The sequence below is a fragment of the Jaculus jaculus genome, chromosome 1 (genome assembly GCF_020740685.1).
Source record: "Jaculus jaculus isolate mJacJac1 chromosome 1, mJacJac1.mat.Y.cur, whole genome shotgun sequence".
Classification (NCBI taxonomy): Eukaryota; Metazoa; Chordata; class Mammalia; order Rodentia; family Dipodidae; genus Jaculus; species Jaculus jaculus.
Window position 1 is genome coordinate 115007011 of NC_059102.1, and position 23628 is coordinate 115030638.

The 23628-nt window shown below is 36.8% G+C and overlaps 1 protein-coding gene across 2 annotated transcripts in view; it reads left to right on the forward strand.

Annotated features, from left to right (window-relative positions):
• The first annotated feature begins 5699 nt into the window (after nucleotides 1–5699).
• Smc2 (structural maintenance of chromosomes 2) overlaps nucleotides 5700–23628 on the forward strand; it is a 54445-nt gene continuing 36516 nt past the window's right edge. Inside the window, exons 1-15 of one of the 2 annotated variants that reach the window (XM_004656975.2) lie at nucleotides 5700–5844; nucleotides 6659–6883; nucleotides 7455–7604; nucleotides 10753–10875; nucleotides 11650–11688; nucleotides 12371–12481; nucleotides 12675–12719; nucleotides 13385–13618; nucleotides 13805–13954; nucleotides 16901–17134; nucleotides 18456–18615; nucleotides 19309–19426; nucleotides 20020–20158; nucleotides 20986–21105; nucleotides 22253–22457. In XM_004656975.2, coding sequence (XP_004657032.1) covers nucleotides 6716–6883; nucleotides 7455–7604; nucleotides 10753–10875; nucleotides 11650–11688; nucleotides 12371–12481; nucleotides 12675–12719; nucleotides 13385–13618; nucleotides 13805–13954; nucleotides 16901–17134; nucleotides 18456–18615; nucleotides 19309–19426; nucleotides 20020–20158; nucleotides 20986–21105; nucleotides 22253–22457 — 1996 coding nt within the window. In that variant the 5' untranslated portion in view covers nucleotides 5700–5844; nucleotides 6659–6715. The remainder of the gene's footprint in view (nucleotides 5845–6658; nucleotides 6884–7454; nucleotides 7605–10752; nucleotides 10876–11649; nucleotides 11689–12370; nucleotides 12482–12674; nucleotides 12720–13384; nucleotides 13619–13804; nucleotides 13955–16900; nucleotides 17135–18455; nucleotides 18616–19308; nucleotides 19427–20019; nucleotides 20159–20985; nucleotides 21106–22252; nucleotides 22458–23628) is intronic. The other variant, XM_045152715.1, reaches the window with a different exon arrangement.

The following is a 23628-nucleotide window of genomic DNA, read 5'->3' on the forward strand; positions in this document are numbered from 1 at the left end:
AGATCAGAATCTTATGGAGAGAAAGATTATGCTCTCTAGTGTCAAGCTCTCACTGATCTATGGCTAAAAGAGGGGTTAAATATTTCAAAGTATCCCTAAATTAATGATGCTTATTCTACTTAAATTATACTGACTTCACTCTCCATTGCAGAATCTGTTCTTTTTCAGAAGGTAGTGACACAGGAGGAGATAAACTATCCCTTGCACTTCAGCCAAACCATAGCTGAAACCACAGAAGAACTGGGGAGATAGGCAAAAGTGCTTCTTCCATGCTGAACATGATAATCAGCACCAGGGTGAAGGAGACATACCCTGAAGACACTCAACACTTATCAAAGCAGAGATCCAGAAGCGCCTATGAGTTCATGACTAAAGTAAACCAAAAACCCAACCATGGCTCAGGGAATTTTGCAGAAGAGGGGGGCTGAAAGATTGTAACAACCACAGGTTAAGACATCATGCCCAGAGCCATTACCCTTCCCCCCAAAGTAACTGACTGCTGCTCCAACCACACTTAACTTGCAACTCCTCACCAAAGGGGGTTCCCACTGGAAAGAAGGCAGGGACGAGGGAAAAGAGGATAGCAACACATGATGTATCTATATAAAATATGTTAATAATAATTACAATATTAATGTCAGCAAAAATTAATAATGTAAAGAAAGCAATATGCATATTCAATGCAATAGCAATAAAAACATCCCAGCACCATTCTTCACAGAGATAGAAAAAAATTATCCCAGAATTCATATGGAATGGCAGAAGGCTTCAGATATCTAAAAATATCCTCAGCAAAAGACATACCTCTAGAGATATCACCATACCTGATTTAAAGCTGTGCTACAAAGCTATAGTAACAAAAACAAAATGTTACTGGCATACAAACATACACATAGACCAATGGAATAGAACTGAAGACCCAGCCCTTTAGCTCAAGTAACTACAGCTACTTGATCTTTGACAAAGGAGCCAACAACATACATTGGAGAAAAGACAGTATCTTCAACAAATGGTGCTGGACAAATTAGATAATTACAAGTAAAAAAAAAAAAAATGAAAGTAGACATACTCCTTTAGCCATACACAAAAATCAACTCCAAATGGATTAAAGACCTAAATGTAAAACATGAAACTCTTAAATGACTGGAAGAAAAGATAGGGGGAAGTCTCTATGATATAGGTGTGGGGAAAGACTTCTTTGCAATATGCCAGAAATTAAACAATCACTTAACTAGTGGGATCTCATGAAGCTAAAAAGCTTTTGAACAGATGAACATTCCATAAGCAGAGCCAACAGAGTACCTATAGAATGGGAGGAAATCTTCTCCAGTGACACCACCGACAGAGTCCTAGCATCCAAAATCCACAAAGAACTCAAAATACTAAGCAATTAAAAAAAAAAAATGGGGCAGATTACTGAATAGTGAATTATCAAAGAGCTACAAATGGCTAATAATCACTTAATAATATGTTTAATCTCCTTAACCATCAGGGAAATTCAAATTAAAACAACTATGTGATTCTACCTTTCTCCAGTCAGGATGACAATCATTAAAAAAAAAAAAATCACATGGCACAGGGTCCTAAGGAACTGAATCTGGGTCCTTGGCTTTGCTGGCAACCACTTTGACCACAGAGCCATCCCTTCAGCCCAAGAATGGATTTCTAAAGTTAAATTAATAAATATTTGGCTAGTGCAGAAAACTTAAAAAGCAACTCAAAATGTCTGGAAATAAAATGTGCCTATAATTCAACAACTATGAAATATATTTTCCATTGCAATATTCACTTTGAGTGACCATATCTATGTATGCACATGTACTTATAAAGACAGATTTTTGGATAATAATAATAAAGTTATCTATAAATATTATTCTAGAGTTGACATGCAAACTGAAATGAAGTTTTTTTTTTTTCTCGTAAGAATAATAACAAGCATTCAGAAATACACAACCCATGAAATCAGAAAATTTAGGAAATGTGCTAGGGATGGAGAGAATGTTCAGGGGATGAGGGTGCTTGTTTACAAGACTTGGTGGCCTGAATTCAGTTCCTCAGTACCCATTTAAAGCATGATACAGAATAGCCTATGTATCTGGAGTTTTGTCATGGTGGTGAAAGGACCTGGTGTACCTATTTCTCTCTCTCTCCTCTTACTCCCTCCTTTCTTACCTTCCTCTCTCTCTGCCTGTTTAAAATAAATAATAAAAATAAAACCAATAACAATGTTTAAAAAAGAAAATTTCTGTGCTAGTATATACTACAGGTAAGCAGTTGTGCAGTTTCTGAATGGCAGCTCTTGCACACATTTTTATTCTATCTTTTTACATCAAACATCTTAAATATCTTACCCACTAAATATCTTGTTGTTTTATTAAGTAGAAAAAAATGTTGGTGAGGATGTGGGAAAGAGGCATCCTCATTCACTGCTGGTGAGAATGTAAACTTGTATACCCACCATGGAAATCAATATAGAAACTCCTGAAAAAGATGAATGTATAGCTACCAGCTGATGCAGCTATCCCTCCACTGGGTATCTACTATAAAGGCTCCACTCTTCACTGCAGAGATATTTATTCAAACTTGTTTATAGCTTCAATTCACAAAAGTTCAGAACTGGAATCAACACAGATGACCAGCATTTGATGAGTGGATAATCTAGATGTGGTACATCTACATAATGGAATTCTATTCAGCAATAAGGCAAAATGATAAAATGAAATTTGTAAGAAAATGGTGTTGGAATAGATCATACTAAGAGATCTCACATAAGCACAGAAAAACATATTCTGCATATTCTCCCTCATCTGTTGTTCTTAACCTGGAATAGCTTGAATTTTAGGCATACCTGACAGGCAACTCAAGGGACAGATAGGAATAGAAGGGTTTGGGGACAGGGGAATGGGAGAGTGAGGGGAGATACACACAAAACTACATCCAAAATGAATTGGTACCATAGAAATCTTTGTCTTGGATAGTAGACTAAAAGTTATACCCTCTAATAGGTATATGGGATGGTATATCTGTTAAGAAGGGTCCTGGAGAGAGTGGGATGAAGCCTAACCTGAAAATATTTGCCTTTGGCTTGTAATTCCCAGAACCAGAAATTGGTTACAACCTATGCTGAACTATTGATGGGAGAGATCTAATGGGAGAGACCTACCAGCTCTCCAAAATAAAACAGGCTTCTGTCAAAGCACTTAATTACCTACTAGAAGTAAAAGGAAAATCCCTATTCCTGAAGACACTCCATGCTGCTGAAACAGTACATCATGAGATTCAGCTGATTCTGGGACACTGCTATATGAAAGCAAACAACCTAAAAAGAAGTATACACCTCTGCAATGGTGTCACCCAGCCTAGGTGAGTAATCAATGGTTTTCTGACAGGGTAAGACATCCACTCAGTGGAAAGGACCCATAGCTGGAACTGGGAACCAAGTCAGAATCCTATGAAGACCAAGATTCTAGACTCCAGTGAGAAGTTCCCACTAGATTTTGGCCAAATAGAAGGCTACACACATCAAAATCTCTCTATACTGTGCTGGAGAGATGGCTTGGCCCTTAAGGTATTTGCCTGTGAAGCCTAAGGACTAAGGTTCATTCCCAGTACCCATGTAAGCTAGAGGCACAAGGTGGGACATGTATATGAGTTTGTTTGCAGTGGCAGGAGGTTCTGGTGCACCCATTCTCTCTATTTGCCTCTCCCCCCCCCCGTATAAATAAATAAAAAGAAAACTTTTAAAACAAGAAGAAACATCTCTCTGTATTAATGATGCTTATCACCTTAAACCTATGTTGATCTCACTTTCTTTTGCAAATCTGTTTTCTTTTTTACAAGGCAGCAAGAACATATGACTACCAAAATCTATCAACAAGACAAAAAAAGACAGCTGATTCCCTGGCATGAGATGAACCACCCCTTGCACATCAGCCAGGGTCCAAGTGAAACATCAGAGGAATTGGCGAGGAGAGCAAGAGTGCTGTTTCTAGAGGAAGCATGACAACCTGCATCACGGTGATAGGCACAGACACATACCAAAGCAGAAATCCGGAAGCTACTGAGATCTCAACACTTAAAAACTTAAAGCACACCCCCACCATGGCTCAGGGAAGTTTGCAGAAGAGGGGCAGAAAGATTGTAAGAGCTACAGGCTAGGAGGGCGTTGTCCCCGTGCTCCAACAATTACTGACTGCTGCTCTCACAACTCATAACCCACCACCCAATAGTGAATACCAGCAATCCCACTGAGGAGGGCCCTCAGCGGAATGGTTGCTGGGAGGAGAGTAATGATGGCTATCTAGATTTCCAGCATTTCAATCTCTTGATTCTGGCCTTGGTGCTTCCTTACTGTGTTAGGTGTGATCTTTCCTTAAGCCCCGAGTCCTTCTTTATTCTGTTTCTTAGACTTCCGCAACCCCTATGTAAATGAGAAGGTATGGAGCTCTTATGCTTTGATCGTGTGTTTCTTCTACATCTTTGGCCTGCACTCTCATGTTTTGCCTTCCACATATGTGCCCGCTTCATGCACGGGCTTCTCTTTTTTTTGGGGGGGGTGGGTCTCCTTAGCTGTCTGTTCTCCTGTCTCCTTTTTCCAGATGGTTAAGGAGGGGAATTCCCTTCGGGCCCAAGTCGTTCTGCTAGCCTCCTCCCTGGTTCCTTCTCCCCCATGGATAACTTCATAATTCTTTTTTTTTCTGTAAATAAACCCAATAATACATAATTTATTCTACTCAGGGTCTGTTTCCTCAATATTTTGTTAAAATAAACTTTTTTTTTTTTTTTTTTTTAAGGAACGAAAAGTACATATTGGTATCAGTATCAGCGTCAACTGATCTGGCACAAGAAGCAGTGGTAGGTAATGTAATCCAGAGCACAAAGCTCTGGATCTAGATTGTCTGAGAACAACATCGGTCTTTTCAGTTAGTACTTTAGTAAGTCGCTTGACCTTTCTGTGCCTCAACTTACCTAAGAGTACAGAGAGGACAGCAGGTATTCCACAGGGTTACCCGAAGAGGATTTTTGACACAGATACCAGCTATCATAAAGGGATTCCAGAAAATTTCCCTGAACTGTCAGGACTGTCACTGTTCACCATTATATGCTTTTCAGTATAAAGAAGCAAAGGAGTATCTGTCTAAAACTTCCTGTCCGGCCCACACAAGGCTTTCCCCGGGCGAGAGTAGTGCAAGAATCAAGTCTCCAGTAGGAACTTGGGCGGGTTTCACCGAGCTCGCTCATCACAAGCTGGAGGGGGCCTGAGACAGGGCCTCTGAAGGCCAAGGTTGTAGCTCCGCCTCCATCTTCAGAAGATGACGACGCGCGCCGCCGAGAAAACCGCCAGGCCCGGGAGGGGGCGGAGCCTGAGGGCCGGAGCCCGCCGCCTGAACGGGCCTGGGGATGGGCGGGGCCGGCGACGCGCGAGGCCCAGGGCAGCGGCGTGGGCTTCCCGGATACTGCCTGATGGAGATGTCAGCATATAATGCCTTCTGGTTTCAGTTTCCTTACAGACGACGTTGTGTTCTTGGAGCCGCAACTGTACAGACTGTATTTTCTACCTATCTAACACAAAATTATCTTTAGAGGTTGGAAAATATGAAACCCTAAAGTCAGGCAATTTCATAGACACACATAGAGGAAATAGGACAGTGAGATGGGGTCCTTTACTCGCGCCGAAATTCAAAGGCATAAATAGTTCCTGTGCGGGTGCTGAAATGGGTCTGGTGTGCTAGGTGGTGCGGTACAGTTCACCTCGTAGTCCCGCCGGCCGGGCTCGGTTGCCTCGCTCTCCGCCTTGTTGACTGGGAGAAGCTCTTCGGGCGGCGCGAGGCAGTGCTGCAGCAGGTGCGTCCTGCGGCTCGTTGGGCCCGGCCTAATAGCCTGGCTGAGATGGGGCAGGAGGAGGGCTAGGGTGAAAGACTGGTCCCTTTCCATTATTCTCCGTGACGAGCAAGAAAGAGGGGGAAGGAACGGCCTTGGGAAGCTGGAGAGCAGCAAAAGTTCGAGGTTGCGGCATGGATTCACTTCATGTCATTAGTATTGCTAAACTTCCCCAGGCCTTACAGTCCGGCATTTTTCCGGGATACAATGATGGACTGTTTACCCAAATCCTAGAGGAACTTAGCATTAATTGGTTCCACAAATAAACAATGTTTAGTGTCGGGTTTGAATGCCATAAAGGAAAAAGAAATGAAGGAAAGGATGGGTGGAGGTGCTTTTTAAAGTTTTTTATTTTTATGCACAGAGAACTTAGGAAGGTAACCCTGTAAGGTGACACTGTGCAGAGACGTGAGTGCAGTAAAGGAGATAGCCATTCCACTATCAGAGAAGAGCTTTTTGTACGCACAAGAATAGAATGTAAAATTGTCAGTCGTCTTTACTAGCTAGAAGATGATAAAAGTGGAATCCAAGTCTGGAAAAGTAGTTGTTAGTCGTGATAAAGTGTATGATTTCCAGGTGTATTATTTAACTTTCAAGTACTGACAAGCCATTGGGTGTATTTTTAAATAGAAGAAAGATACTTGTAAGTCAGAATGTAGTTTGGCAAGGGGCTGTTTACTTCCTGTTGCCCTGTTGTTCCTACCTGTTAGGTCATATTCGTTATTATTCTAAGCTTACGGTATGTTTTCATGATATTTTTTTTTTCTGTTTTGTATAGAGCTGGCTTGTGCTTTGTTACCTAGCAGAGGCTTACCAAGCCAAGATAGTATCAAAAATGCACATTAAGTCAGTGATTCTCGAGGGATTTAAGTCTTATGCCCAAAGGACTGAAGTCAATGGTTTTGACCCTCTCTTCAATGCTATCACTGGTTTAAATGGTAGTGGAAAATCCAACATATTGGACTCCATCTGCTTCCTCCTGGGCATCTCCAACCTGTCTCAGGTAAAGTGTGAACCTTTTGACCTATGTGGGAGAAAAAAAAAAAAAAAAGGTATGGCTAGATAATCTTCATTAAACCTTGGAGATTACTGCCAAAATTTTCTTCTTCACTTGCATATTTCCATTTCCTATCTCAGTGTAACCATTTAAATAAAGTACTATTTTCCCATCTGTTATATGCAAGCATAGAAACTTAGGTATTGGCTAAGGCTCATCATCTTAAGATATTTAAAAGCAAATACACTTCAGTATTGCAACTTGGAGACTGTCATTCCAGAGTATGCACCTCTACTTCCACCTTTGCAGTGCTTTCTTAGGGTGGATGAGTGATGAGGGTGACCAGTGCAACTCATACACTCTGTTTGCTTTAATTCTTGGAAATTTAATCTTATTAAATAAGTAAACAATTTCGGTGTTGAAGGTGTTCTATAAAAAACAGTATACTTCTTAGGCTTTATGCTCCTTGCCCTTGATATCCTTGCCATTGGGTGTGTACTACATATGTGGATTTTCCCATTTTTAAGGCTACTCTTATACAATATAAGATTTTGCAGATGAACTTCTTTCATTTTAGGTACGAGCTTCTAATTTACAAGATTTGGTTTACAAAAATGGACAGGCTGGCATTACTAAAGCCTCAGTTTCAATCACTTTTGATAATTCTGACAAAAAACAGAGTCCCTTAGGATTTGAAGTTCATGATGAAATCACAGTAACAAGACAGGTGAGTGGTTATTACCTGTATGGATACTTTAAAAAAATATTTATTTATTTGCAAGCAGAGAGAAAAGAGAAACAGAGAATGGGCATGCAAGAGCCTTCAACTGCTGTAAACGAACTTTAGATGTGTGTGCCACTTTGTGCATCTGGATTTATGTGGGTACTGGGGAATCAAACCCAGGTCATTAGGCTTTGTAGGCAAGTACCTTAACACTGAGCCATCTCTAGAGCTTCTGTATTGCAGTGCTTGGTAGTTTGGCTTTGCCTAAGGAGCCTGGGCCAGTGTTCATGAGCAAAATTGATGAATCAAATTCTGATTGGAATCCTTTAGAGTATTTTCCTTATACAACACACTGTATGGTGGTATTTCAGTCAGTGATAAACCATGTATATGACAATGGTTCCATAAGATTATATCATGCAATCTAGGACAATTGAAAGAGATCTGGAAAATTTTCTGTCCAATATAAGTACTCAGCTATGACTGGCTCTTAAGCCGTTTGAATCTTTCTTGGCTATGCTTGAGTACCTCCAGATACCTAAACTCATGCTATTTGCTGAGATAACATCTATCCTGGTTTTAAATGATCTTACTAAAAACTGGCTGATGTTGACTACCCTAAAGTTTCATGCATTAATCCTGATTCTCTTGAGTGCATCAAGATAAAATCTATCATTCTATATTTCCATATTTGTCATTTGCACAACTGTTTTCTAAATGATTTCTCATCTGGTCTTTTACTTGATAGATTTCCAATTCCTTCATTTGCCTGATCACCAATCCTTTATGTCTGTATGTCTGTCTATCTTGGTGTTTTTTGTTTTTTTTAATTGACATCTTCTGTAATTGTGGTAATTCCCTCCCTCCCCTGACGTTCCCCTTTGAAATGCCACTCTCTATCATGTATATCCCCTATCCCTCTCAATCAGTCTCTCTTCTTCCTATTATAATGGTCTTGTGTAGGTAGTGACTGGCACTGTGAAGTAATGGATATCCAGGCCATTTTGTTTTGGAGGAGCAAGTTGTAAGGAGTCCTACCCTTCCTTTGGCTCTTGCATTCTTTCCGCCACCTCTTCCACAATGGACCCTGAGCCATGGAAGCTGTGATTGAGATATTTCAGGACTGAGCACTCCTCTGCCGCCACTTCTCAGCACCATGGTGCCTTCTGAGTCATCCCAAGGTCACTGCCATCTGAAAAGAGAAGGTTCTCTAACCAAAAGTGAGAGTAGCATTAATTTGTAGTTGTGAACATTACTGCTTGGTCCCTCAGGTTGAATGTGACAGAATGGACTAGTAAGAACAGAAAAGAGCAGAGTTAACATATTTCAATTTAGATACTTCTGTTTTGTTTTTTTTTTCCTTCTGAAGTTGTCATTGCAGTGTTCATAACATAATTTACTTGAAACAAGTCTAACTTTTGTTAGTGTGTTATTAGCCATTGTTACTGATGTGACTATTTGTAAGTAACTTTTTGAAATTATTAAGAACCTTATACTGGTCAGCTTGGTTTATCAATACTTTATTAACTTCCATTCTCCATCCTAGCATTCTGTCACCTGTAGATCCCACCACTTACAAAACAATGTTTACTCAATCCAGATAAATCCTATTGTTTGTCATTAGCTAGCAATAAAATAATCACCACTCAGGAATTGTCCCCTAGTGTGTGTCTAATCTGTGTGATCATTCATGTTTTCATTGAGGTCATAAGACTGTATTTTTACCAAGAATTTGTAATAAAGTCCTTGTCAAATTACTTATGAGTATACTAGATACGTTTAGATATATTCTGTACTACCAATCTGATAATACTGTCAAGAAAAGAAATAAACTATATATATCTGCATGGAGGAAGGCAGGGGGTCCTCAGGTTCTCTTGCAGGTACAAAGAAACACTAGACATTTGCATTACATTTTGTGTCTGACTTTACATGAGTGGCGGAGTATTGAATCTGGACTGCCAGGCTTTGCAAACAAGCAGTTTTAACCACTAAGCCATTTTCTCAACTCCTTACTGGGTATTCTTGAAAGTGATGGGTTTTACATAAAATAAAGATGAGCAGGCTGGGAGATGGCTTTGTGGGTAAAGTGCTTACTGTCCAAGCATGAAGACCTGAGTTTGGATCCCAGGATTCCTTTAAAAGCTGGTTGTAGCAGCAGAAGCAGAGACAAGAGAATGATATTTTCTGGCTAGGTAGTCTCGTAGAGTTGGTGAGATCTAGGTTCAGAGAGAGACCCTGTGTCAAAGAATTAGGTACCAAGCAATAGAGGAAGACCCCTGGATGTTGGCCTCCACATGCACAAACATCACATATGTAGACAGTCACAAAAAGGAAGTATGAGTAATAATTACTGTAAGTTTCTCACAACCTGGTAGATGAGACTGTCATCCAATATAAGTGTTAATGGTAGCATATGAACAAATCATGCTTCTGGAATATTCCTTTGTCCTCCATGAGGCCAAAGTAAAGCTCCATGTTCTTTTCCTTTGAAGTTGTCCAAAGTTATGTTTACCTTTTGGAGTCTTGTCAAGAATTCATACCAAACTACTTATTTTACTTTTTTTTTTAAATTATTTATTTATTTATTTGAGAGCGATAGACACAGAGAGAAAGACAGATAGAGGGAGAGAGAGAGAATGGGCGCGCCAGGGCTTCCAGCCTCTGCAAACGAACTCCAGACGCGTGCGCCCCCTTGTGCATCTGGCTAACGTGGGACCTGGGGAACTGAGCCTCGAACCGGGGTCCTTAGGCTTCACAGGCAAGCGCTTAACCGCTAAGCCATCTCTCCAGCCCCTTATTTTACTTTTTAATACTGGTTTCTATTCCTTTAAAAAGTGGAGGAAGATGGGTTAAGTGTGAAGGAACTTGGGAGTATCCAGCAAGTAAAATAAACAGTTAGGAGTGACAGTCCAGTGCAGGTTAGTTAGGAGGCTTCTACATAATTGCATAATTACTTTGCAAAAGTCGCTGAGGTATCCTCACTCAAGTTAGTAGTTTTTGACTATAATACATCTTTCCCATTATTTGTTAGGGACTGGGCTTGTTGTTTGTTATGGAACAGAAATAAGTGCAAGGTAATAGACTAACTTATCATTTAACAAAAGGTGTTGATGTATCTTTAAAGTTCTTTAAATGCTTCCTTCTTTAGGTGGTTATTGGTGGCAGAAATAAATATTTAATCAATGGAGTAAATGCAAACAATACCAGAGTACAGGATCTTTTCTGTTCTGTTGGCCTGAATGTTAACAACCCTCACTTCTTGATTATGCAGGTATAATGTTGCATCTTTACATGTCTCATAATAATTTTACTTTTAACATCTTTTATTTTTAAAGTTGCTACATAAAATAATTGCTTGGATAGTACAATTTATTAGTTCCGTGTATTTACCCATCTTCTGAAGTTTTATTTACTGCTAAGCTGTGTTATTGCTTTAATCATATTGATGTGTTCTACCATATGTGTATTTAAATTTTTAAGAATATATGGACATGGGCTAGGAAGATGTTCAGTGGTTAAAAGTGTTTGTAAAAACCTGTTGACCATGGTTCAGTTCCCTAGCCACTCACATAAAACCAGAAGGGTGTTCATTTGCAATAGAAAGAAGCCCTGGCATGTGCCAAAACACACACACACACACACACACACACACACGCAAAATATGCAAATACATTTTTAAAAATCTAGAAGCAATTTTTCTTGATGTATTACTGTGAAGCCAATAAACTTTAAGTATATATATATATATATATATATATATATATATATATATATATGAAATGTTGTGTATGTTTATTTTGTCACTGACAATGTATCTGAGAAAAACAACATAAAGATTTATTTTGTCTTAGGATTTCTGAGATTTCCATTCACTCCATTGCCTTTGGTGAGACTGAAATATTACAGCAATAATGTTTCAGTTATTTGTGTCATTTAAAAACTTGATTTGTATTAACTTAATTTTGTATAAATAAACATTAAAAACCTTTAGGTCATATTTTCTATAATTTGTTATAATTACACTAATTTGCTATTTTATTTCCAGGGCAGAATTACAAAAGTATTAAATATGAAACCTCCAGAGGTAAGAGTAGTATTTATGGAAATAAAGCTAGTAAAAATTATAGCAATCAGATTGTAAAAGTTGTTTCTTGCATTAAAATTTTGGGAACCTTTGTCTAAAAATGATTAGTAAAGAGAGTAGCTTAAACATTTAACACTGTCCAATGTTAATGTATTTTGTGTATAGAAAGCAACCTAGTGTTTTATGTGAACTAATTTGTTTTAAAATAGTTGGTAGAATAAGAGGTGTGTGAAAAGAGATGACTTAAAGTATTGGGACTTAGAGCCATCTTGAAAGTCATTGATATTCTAAATATTTTGACCATGAACATATTGAGATTTAAGAAGACTGGATAATTTTTACTAGTACTATGTTTGAATAAAAGACATGTTTATTTTCCTAGATATTTGGGAGAAATTTCTAATTTGAAATCTGCTAAACATAAGATGTCATGGGGGTTCATTAAATAATCCTCTTGAAATGGGAGATACTAGAAATTTAATGTAGATGAAGGCTTGATTTTAAAATAGGAGTGAAAAATAAAGTATTTGTTGGATTTATGAGTTCTGGTTAATAGGTTTACTTTTATCTGAGTTACTTTTATTTTATGGTCTTTGATGTATATTACTCTGATAAGATTCTAGTGAGGTCAACCTATTAATATAGTTACTATGAGACATATTGTTTTGTGCTGTCATTCCAGATTTTGTCCATGATAGAAGAAGCAGCTGGAACCAGGATGTATGAGTACAAAAAAATAGCTGCCCAGAAAACTATTGAAAAAAAAGAAGCTAAGCTAAAAGAAATTAAGACGGTGATTAAATTTACATAAAACATACTTTGAGAAGAGTGCAGTTTTTTATTTGAAGTTTCTATTGTAAAGAGGAGAAAATTTCTTGCTTCAGTTTCCCATATTCTTCCGTACTATTTTATCTTTAAAAAATGCCTTAAGAGAACGTTTTACTTGGTACTTGATTTACTGAAAATACTTTCCTTTTATTTTCTAGATACTTGAGGAAGAGATTACTCCAACCATTCAAAAATTAAAAGAGGTATATACTATATATGTGATAACAGCCAGTTAGAATGGTCCTTGAAATTGATGATGGAGCCTGAGTCATGCAGCTAGTCCTGAAATATATACTGTTTCTGGGAGATGTTTTTCAGAAATAAATTAAGTTCAATTTGTTACTCTAATACAGCCTTCTTCTTGAAATACATAGCTACCTCCTTTCATTAAGTCATGAGTGTAGAGCGTAATCCTCATAACCTTAGGAAATAACGTAGCAGATTTTCATACTTCATTGAAGAGAAGCAAGTCTTATAGATCATATAATTGACTGAAAATAGCATTTCTTAAAGACATGACACTGAATATTGCTCATTGTTAGAGAAGATTATTTGTACAATTGTTAGCTATTGCTATAGTTATTGATATTGAGTCTTTGTGAAAGGTACTAAAATATAATTTGGTTTTCTTGTGTAATATTTGCAGCTCTAGGCATCATGAAACTTGGAATGCTTCATTAGAAATGGAATAATCCTATTTAAAAGATTGTGTCTTATAGTACAATTTACAAAAATTTAAAATGTCATTATTAAAGACAAAAATCTTAGATTATATGAAGAGAAATTAAATACATGGTTCCTTCGTAAGGTTCTTCCCAAATTTGTTTAAAAGTGTGAATATTGAGTTATTCTTTTCTGTGACTTTCAGGAAAGATCTTCCTATTTGGAGTACCAAAAAGTAATGCGAGAAATCGAGCATTTGAGTCGCTTGTACATTGCATATCAGTTTTTGCTGGCTGAAGATACAAAGGAGCGCTCTGCTGAGGAGTTAAAGGAAATGCAGGATAAAGTAGTACAGCTGCAGGAAGAAATATCAGAGAATGATAAAAAGATAAAGGCACTTAATCATGAAATAGAAGAATTGGAAAAAAGAAAAGATAAGGTCAGCACCTAGAATTTAAATAATATACTCTGTGAAAATAATACACCATATATTGGGATTCACTTGGACGTTTCCCAAATTGATTTTTAGTTTGTAAAATGTAAGCATTTCACATAGAAATCTTGCAAGAAAACTACAACATGACTAAATTTTTCAGTGATATGAGTTGAATGTATTTGACTACAGGAAATTGGAGGCATCCTGCGGTCATTGGAAGATGCACTTGCAGAAGCTCAGCGGGTGAACACAAAGTCTCAGAGTGCATTTGACCTCAAGAAGAAAAATCTGGCAAGTGAAGAAAGCAAGCGCCAAGAGCTGGAAAAGAGTATGGCAGAGGTAAAAAGTAACATGTTTAATTTTCACTGATAGATATTCATGCAATTTTAATATTTAGTGGGTACCTGTCGAGGGCTAAATGTGGTTGTTCTGGGGTCACAGCAATGCAAAATAAAGATAAATAGTCCCTGCCATGTAGGTCCAGATGGATAAGTGGTAGGATAAATAATATGTGACATGTTATGCAATAATAACTGATGGGAATAAAAATTAAATTTGGGAAGAATATTTGGAGTTTAGGAGAAGGATATAGTTTGGGATTTTGAATTGGGTAATTTTTCAAGTATTGAGCTACCATAAGCTAAGGTAGAGAATAAGAAGAACAAATTCAAGTAGTAGAATAAGAACATATGTGTAATAAGCTTGAGGTACTTTTAAAACATCTTGAATAGTGGCGCTAGTAAGGTAGCTGAATACATGAATTTGGAATCCAGGCTGGTAATGTCTATGTGATGTTACAAATCATGAGACTAGATGAAGTTATCAAAGGGGTGAGTACATAAGAAGAGATGATTATAGTAATTTGTCATGTAGAATTTAGGGACATGAGAAAGAATGTGCAAGAGGATGAAAGTGAGGACAGTCATGGCAATAACTTGTCCTATAGGGCAAGTGAAATATATCCCAAGGAAAAGAGGCCATGAAATCCTGTGTTCTCAGACATATACCCACACACAACAGCATAGAAACATGAGTATAGATTTTTTTTTTTTTTTTTTTTTGAGAAAGGACCTAAATTTGTAATGGTCCTAGAACTTCCTCTGTAGATCAGGCTGGCCTTGAACCTGTGTTGATCCTTTTGCTTCAGCCTCACAAGGGCTGGGATTGTAGAAGTGATCTACTATGCCTGGTTAGCAAGGGTAGATCATTCTTAAGCTTCTTGAAATGAATTGAGGAGCTCACTGAAGAGTGATGTAGAAGAGAAATTTTTGGCTTGATTTTGCTTGAACTAAATAAGTTATACTTTGATGGCAAAAGTCCATGGCTAGGTATGGTGGTCTATAATCCCAGCACATGAGAGGCTGAGGGTCATTGTGAATTTTGAGGCCAGCTGGACTACAAATGACACCCTCTCTCCAAAAAAAAATAAAATAAAATAAAATCCAGTGGGAAAGGCAATATTTACTATTTAAATAGTAAATGGGAGAATTGGGGACTTGGAATCTAGTTTGATTAAGAACTTACCTAGCGTTTACGAAGACCTGGATTTGATCTCCAGCATTGTAAAAACCGGACATGGTGACTCACACCTGTAATTCCAGCACTCTGAAAGTAGAAGCAGAAAGAGGATCAGGGGTTTAAGGTTAAGAATCATCTTTGGCTGCATAGCAAGTTCAAGGCCATTCTGGGTTATATGAACTTTGTCTCAGAAAATCCAAAGAGGGAACAAGAAGTGAGAGATTGAACCAAAGTCCCCCAAAAGCCAGAAAGGAGAAATTTGATTTGCTTAGGGTCACCTTAACTATCCAGACCACCCCCTTAGCAAAGCTGATCTACTTCACTTGCCTAAACACAGCTGTAATCTAGGAGGAGGATAGTTGTCTCCTGACTATAACATCTTGACTGACAATGCAACAGTGTTGAGACATAGCCAGATACATCTCACTAGCTCCAAGACAAGCACTGCCACATGAAGGCTGATGGGATAACTGACCAGATCCAGACCCTAGTGATCCTTACACAACTACAACAGAAACCAAAAGGATCCTTGGCCTCCCCTGTCTGTAGTTGGTGGGCCTCCCTCTGCTTCTATCTCAGAGGTGGTAGGAGTCATATACACTCTATCCAGCTGGGCTAACAGAAAGTGTAAAACACTAATGTTGTTTAAAATGCTATTTTTGAGGAAAAAAAATATTCTGGCTGTATGGAATCTCATTTCTATAATCTCACTAGACCTGTAACTGAAGGGATCCTGGAAGCATTCTGACCTGGGATTTATACCTTAGAGTGTGGGATTTATTTTACCTAGAGTGATGTGAGCACCTGTGTTAAAGGATATTCCTTTCTGTGGGAAGAGAAGGATTAGAATTGACTTTCAGTATGTTGCATTACCAGCATATTTTATGGGCTTGTGTTTTTTGTGTGTGTTTTTCTTTTTTTCTCTTTCCTCTTGTCTTGTGTTTAGTTTTGGTTTTTCAAGGTAGGATCTCATTCTCTAGCCCGGGCTGTCCTGGAATTTACTGTGTACTCTCAGGGTGGCCTCGAACTCACAGCCATCCACCTACCTCTGCTTCCCAAGTGCTAGGATTAAAGGTGTCGTTTTGTGGGTTTTATTTATTTATTTATTTTATTTATTTATTTATTTATTTTTGTTCATTTGTTTACTTTTGTGGCATGGCCTCACTCTAGCCCTGGCTGACCTTAAACTCACTTTGTATCCCAGGCTGTAGTTATTTTTGAGAACTGTAACTGAAAAATGGGGATGATTTGGTCAGTTCTAGGACACCTGGAGAATTGTTCTGTAAGTTCTTCATCTACCAAAACCTACCTGAATTCCTGAATTTTCCGTAAGCCAGTTAATAACACCAGCCCTCGCATACTTATATAGGCCAGAAACGTCCATTTTCTTTCCATATCCATTCCAAGAACAAATACTTTTAACTTTAAAAATATGTCAAGAATAGAGCTACTTTTTGTCACATCCATCAATGTCAAACTCATTTGAGTGTTCATTAGGCCTCTTGCTAAACTGACCTTCTTAGTTGCTCTGCTTTTGCTCTTGCCTTAGTATAGTGACTTCCTTAGCCCATTGCCTATAGTCACATATCCAATACATTGAGTTGCTGAATGGGACTTCAATATTTAATCTATGGTGGTTAAATTATTTTCCTTACCATACCTACGTCTAGTTGTTATGAAGTTGAGTAACATAAGGGCATATGTATGTAAAACAATTAAAGATTTTCCTAAAAAGTAGTATTTTCCACTTTGAAATTCTTCCTAAAGGACTCAAAAACTTTAGCAGCAAAGGAAAAAGAAGTTAAAAAGATCACGGATAGTCTGCACAGTCTTCAAGAAGCAGCTAATAAAGATGCGGAAGCCTTGACTGCCGCACAGCAGCATTTCAACGCCGTTTCTGCCGGCTTGTCCAGCAGTGAGGATGGGGCAGAAGCAACTCTGGCTGGACAGATGATGGCTTGTAAAAATGACATAAGTAAAGCTCAGACAGAGGCCAAACAGGTAAATGCTGGTATCAGGCAATGTGGAGTAACTTCTTTTAAGAAGCTGTTTTTTTTTTTGTTTGTTTTGTTTTTTTATTATTTATTTGAGAGCGACAGACACAGAGAGAAAGACAGATAGAGGGAGAGAGAGAGAATGGGCGCGCCAGGGCTTCCAGCCTCTGCAAACGAACTCCAGACGCGTGCGCCCCCTTGTGCATCTGGCTAACGTGGGACCTGGGGAACCGAGCCTCGAACCGGGGTCCTTACGCTTCACAGGCAAGCGCTTAACCGCTAAGCCATCTCTCCAACCCAAGAAGCTGTTTTTTATAGTGTGCTTTGTAGTTGTTAAAAAATGTTGAAAATAATTTGTTGAATGTCAAGGAATTTGCTAATTTCATTCTGTGACTCTATAGTACCCAAAACAGGAAAATGTTGATGGTTAATATTGATACTAGATTGTCAGGACGTTGGGAACATAAGCGCAGTAAATGCTGTGCTCACCTTGTAGCATTGTTTGAAATACCATCTTAGAACACACATACCATCTTTTTTTCTCTGTTAAACTTATCTTTAAACATATTCACCTGGTAACATTTGTATGTTTATTAATCTTACTCAGCTTTCTCTAAATTTGCAACTTTTTCATTGAGATGATGGATACAAAAGTTGGTAAGAATATAGTAGCACAAAAGTTTTAAGTTACTGTTGTTCTATTAGCTTGTTGTGTGAGAAAATTAGGGAAAAAAATCTTATCAGCATTCAGTTGTCGAGAGGATACCTTTGTCCAGGTTTAACATGCATATATGCTCTAAGAAGCAATGGTTGGTTATGGAAGTTTCAGACTTCTGAAGTTCAGAAGTTGTAGCACTTCAGTGTCAGATTTATGATATTTAAATTTTTGTCAGGTTACTTTCCTTTCTTGGTATTCTCTAATTTCTCAGTTTTCAATGCAGCTTCTTTTGCTGTTAGTAGACCACACTGAAAACTTACATAAATATGAACATGTAAATGGAATGGGCATTCTTTTACCTTTGTGATTTTTTATTCAGCTAGCTTACCAATCATTTTTCTTTGACAGAATTTCTCAACTTCTATTAATATCATTATAAATATTAAAAACTGGGATTTTTCTCTAAGCTATTAAGTCATATTAATCTTAAATTGGTCTATATTCTCTGAAATAAGGGTGAGAATATAGGGAAATGATTATCTTTTGAAGTACTAATCCAAGAGACTAGTTAAATTTTCATTTCTAAGATTTCATAATTAAAACAGTTTGAATCTGTGGCCACTTAGTTACTAGCACTATCTGCCTCATAGTGTTACATTTTTTATTACAGGCTCAAATGAAATTGAAACATGCCCAACAAGAGTTAAAGAATAAACAGGCAGAAGTTAAGAAGATGGATGGTGGCTACAGGAAGGATCAAGAAGCATTAGAAGCTGTCAAAAAAGTTAAAGAAAAACTTGAAACTGAAATGAAGAAGCTAAATTATGAAGGTTTGCCTTTAAAAACATAATAGTGACTATAGAAAAAGACTAACAGAAATAAGCAAGTAGGAAGCAATTTTGACCTACTAATTGGTGTTAGTATAGAAAGTATTCATAAATATATTCACAAAAATATTTTTTAAATATATATATATATATATATATATTTTTTTTTTTTGCTCATTTTTATTTATTTGAGTGCCAGAAAGGAAGAAAGAGAGAATGACAGTGGGCATACCAGGGCTTCCAACCATTGTAATCAAACTGCAGATGTATGTGCCCCCTTGTGCATCTGGCTTACATGGGTCCTGAGGAATCGAGCCTCAAGCTGGGGTCCTTAGATTTCACAGGCGAGTGTAACCACTAAGCCATCTCTCCAGCTCGCACAAAAATATTTTAAGTACAAAATCGCCCTTTTAACTTTTGAGAATTTCCTGTTTTAGTCACTTGATGGTGCAGAAATGGCAATTTCATACTCCCAAATTAATAGGCATTTGATTCATATGTTCCTTAGAAATAAAATTGTATAATTTATTTCTGTTTGACACTTGATACAAGTGGAGGGTAAGCATGTCTTTATTAATATATATCAGAAACTTACATTTTGTTTCTAAGAATGCTTCAGTAATAGATGTTATCTGTGATTTCTTTCTTTAAAGTTTTTAAAACTTAGTTACAATTTCCATATGATTTACTCCTCAGAAAATAAGGAGGAAGGGCTTTTGGAAAAGCATAGGCAGCTATCTCGGGATATCAGCAGGCTGAAAGAAACATATGAAGCTCTCTTGGCCAGATTTCCCAACCTTCGATTTGCATACAAGTAAGAGATTTGAACCTTGTATTATATTAGCAATACAAAGTAATAGCTAACTAAAGGTAGAAGGCAGTTTGAAAATTGTTTTGACCTCAGGATTTTTTTATGGAAATTCTTATAAGTTGCATTTCCTTATTTTTTTTCTTTCTTTTTTTTTTTTTTCTCTTAAACATTTAAAGTGTTTCAGATGTTATTAGGGGACATTTTTGTGAAACTTAGTGGCTATTAATGCCACTGATTTTAAATTAAAACCAAATTAGGTGAATTTAATCTTCAGATGGCCTTAAAAGTTATGCAATTACTGTTAAGTATCTAAATTCACCTCATCTGATTTGTTTTAGCACATAAGATTTTTATAGTTTTATTAACAGTAATTATTGTATTACTGATATTAGAATGTGCAGTGTTAATATGCCAATAAAAATTTACTAATATATTGTTAATTGTTTTAAAAAATAATTGATATTTTAAACAGTTCAGGTAAAACTTATTTTGTTTTATTTTATTTCAGTTTAATATTATGTTCAAAAGAATTCTTGACTAAGAATGTAGTTTTTCCTTATTAAAGAGTATTTTTTATTAACTTTTTTATTTTTGAGGGATCCAGAGAAGAACTGGAATAGAAATTGTGTGAAAGGACTTGTAGCTTCTCTTATTAGTGTGAAAGATAACTCTGCAGCCACAGCTTTAGAATTGGTGGCTGGGGAACGACTCTACAATGTTGTCGTGGATACAGAGGTAAACTGATGTTACTCAAAGTAAAGTTAAAATTAATGTTATGCTTGAAAAATCATATACTGCTGGAAGAATTAGCTATTGTTTAAGCTGTTAAAGATCACTTCATATTTCTATAATGAAATTACTCAAGGTTGTTTTTGAAATTTTATTCCAAAAGATCTCTTTCATTTTTTTCTATTCTGTACAAATTTATATTTGTTAACTTTTTAAAATTAATTTTATTTATTAAAAAATTCTAAATGTATTATTGTAATGATAATATTCCTATCAAGTTACACTGAATTTATTTTCATTTCTTCAATTCCTATTGTAGAATGTTTTTATTCATGCAAATTAATTACAGTCCTCATACATAAATTATATCTCATACATTCCAAAGTGCTCGTTTTGTCAGCACTCTTCTAGAGCACTGTTCACCCTGTACTGGACATTGCATTCTGTCTCTAGACTTACCCTGCCTAACAGCTAATATCCCTCTGACCTGCTTGTGTCATTGGCTCCTCCTCCCCCACACCTCTTACAACCTTCTGTTCTACTCTCTGTATATTTCACCCTTAAGATTCTGCATATAGATGAGATCGGATCATACTGTACTTTCCTGTGTCTGACATAATGTCACTCAGCAGAAATGCTTTCAGATTCATGAATATTGTCACAAATATTAACATCTTTTGTAAGGCTAAATAATTCATTTTGTATATTTTGTTTTGGGTAGAACACACTAGGATTTATCTGATGGTGGGTTCCTAAACTTGTACATTTTCCATTAAAATGCTTTGAGTCACCATTAAACAATTTTTCTCAAAAATTGAAATGCATGTTTCTAGGTTACTGGTAAAAAGCTACTAGAAAAAGGAGATTTGAAGCGCCGTTATACAATAATTCCTCTCAATAAAATTTCAGCCAGATGTATTGCTCCAGAAACTCTGAGAATTGCTCAGAATCTTGTAAGTCTTATTTTATGTTATTTATGGGTTTAATATCTTCCTTTTAATGTTAGAAGACTCTAGGGAAAATATCCCTACAGAATGACAGTTTTGTTACTCTTCTTTCACAAACTAAGACAAAAAAAGTTAGGGTAGAATCAAGTTAGTTTGTTTATTTTATGCCAGTCATGTTTAAATTGCCCATAATGACAGCCATTATGAAGAGCCACCCCACTGTTTCCAAAGTGCTCGTTCTGTCAGCAGCCTTCTAGAGCACTGTTCACCCTGTACTGGGCATTGCATTTAACCCGGATCCCAGTCAGTGGTTGTACGAATGTGTCTACTTGTAAGAAAACAAATCTGTATAAGGAATACATTTAAAAGGCTACCATGCTGTTTAATATTTGGCAAAGACATTAAGCTAAACATAACATGTAACAGCGAAATTTGTCATTGAGCCAGCATTCCAGGTATATAAACTGAAAAGTGTTCTGTGAACCCTGGTAAGTATCTGTCATTAAGATGCAGCATGGCTCTTAATGAAATTGAGAAGCTTTTCAAAATGTTCCTGTAATGATCAGAAGAGGATTAAAATCCACTGATCTTGTAACCAGACCTGTTACATGGTAGCTACTGTCTCATGGCAAAACTGAGCATCCTGCATGGAGCTGCTTTTGTTGTGATTTTTTTGTTCTACCACTAAGCTCCATAAGTGAAGCTGGGTTTTTCTGAAGAGATAGTCAGAATTGAACAATTACCAACAAAGGTTATGGAAGGGCAATAGCTCAAAAGACTAAGGAAGGACCTTTTCTCGTTTTTATTCTTTTTTTATCAGTGGTTGTTTTTTGGTGATTGGCAGGTGGCTACTGGAGTCTTTAATTTGAACTAAAAACTATGCAGTATGGAACAACCAAATTCATAATAATTTAAACAAAACATTCTTATAATTATGAAAGCTGTGTTTACATAGTCTGTTTTAGACCAAACAGCAATAGAAAACTCACAGTGCTTAGAACCTTATTTTGCAAAATATTTAAGAACTTGGAATTTTCTATAGAGTTTAGTCATGTAAATATGATTTGAATCTCTATTACATTATTAACTGTAAAATAACACTTCAGAGCAAAGGCTGTAGTATAGCCAATGGCAATCTGTTGTCTTCCCACAGGTTGGTCCTAACAATGTCCATGTAGCTCTTTCCTTGGTTGAATATAAGCCAGAACTGCAGAAAGCAATGGAATTTGTCTTTGGAACAACATTTGTATGTGACAATATGGACAATGCCAAAAAAGTAGCCTTTGATAAAAGGATAATGACTAGAACTGTCACTCTTGGTGGTGATGTATTTGATCCTCATGGGACCTTGAGTGGAGGTGAGTTGTGTGCCCACTTGTTCAAGGGTTCTAAGTGGTAAATAGTCACACCTCTCTCCCCCCAAACACATGCACCAATATTTTCTTTAAAATACAGAATAGTGGGGTTGGAATGACTTAACGCAGACTTCTATTTTTGGTCCTTGGTTTCATACTTAGTCCTTATTTCCAAAGCTTTAACTAGGATTGAATTTAACTCTTGAGTGCCTTTCTTGATAGGACTATATATGTATATCTCAGCTTTTAAAGTCCTATTTATAGCTCTTTTGATTCATCTCAAATTATTTCTACTTACTCATGTTTTTGTCAATGGACTATTGATTTTATATCCTTTCTTGGGTTTTTTGCTCAGTTACAGTCACAGAAAAATGAAGTTTTTTATTATGTGAAATTTTAACTCTACTGCCCACTTTTTCACTCACCTTGTTAACTCACACCTTATGACTTCTGCTGCTCCTGTCACAACTTGAAATGGTGTCATAATGCCATGGGAAAGAAATTCCTTCATAGGGCTGGTGTTCTTATACTACTGTTTGCTGTATTGATTTTCCAGATCTGTGTCAAGTGGTCATATAACAGTAAATGTTTACTCTGTGCTGGGTGATATTTAAGATTGTACTGTTCAGTATACTAGCCATTAGCCACATGTGACTCTTTGGATTAATTCATGTAGTTAAAAAAAATAATTTCCTTAGATACATTTGCTGCTTTTCAGAAGCTTAGTAATTAGAAAGTGAATGGGGAATTGGATAATGTAAGTATAATACATTTAGATCATAATATAAATCCCTATTCTTTGGACTTTAAATATGTAATTAATCCTTAATAACAATTATAAGATAAGACTGTTACTGTATTCTCCAAAATGAAGCTGTATAACTTGCTAGTGATTGGCCAAATTTGGAATTGTTATCTTGACAGTCTGATGTCAGAGTTTGTACTTTTAACCTACTAGGCCTTATAAAGTTTCTTTATACTTTATACAAAGTGACTTACCTTTCCCAACCAATTAGTCAAGTATCAAATTCCTCAGTACATCATAAAATGACTAGTATGTGCATTTAAGATAAACTAAACATTTTAAATACCTACATAGAAGAAACTTCTGATTTCATTGGTTTAAATGTTCTTGAAATTTCTGCATAAGATAGCTAATGTATATGCAATATTG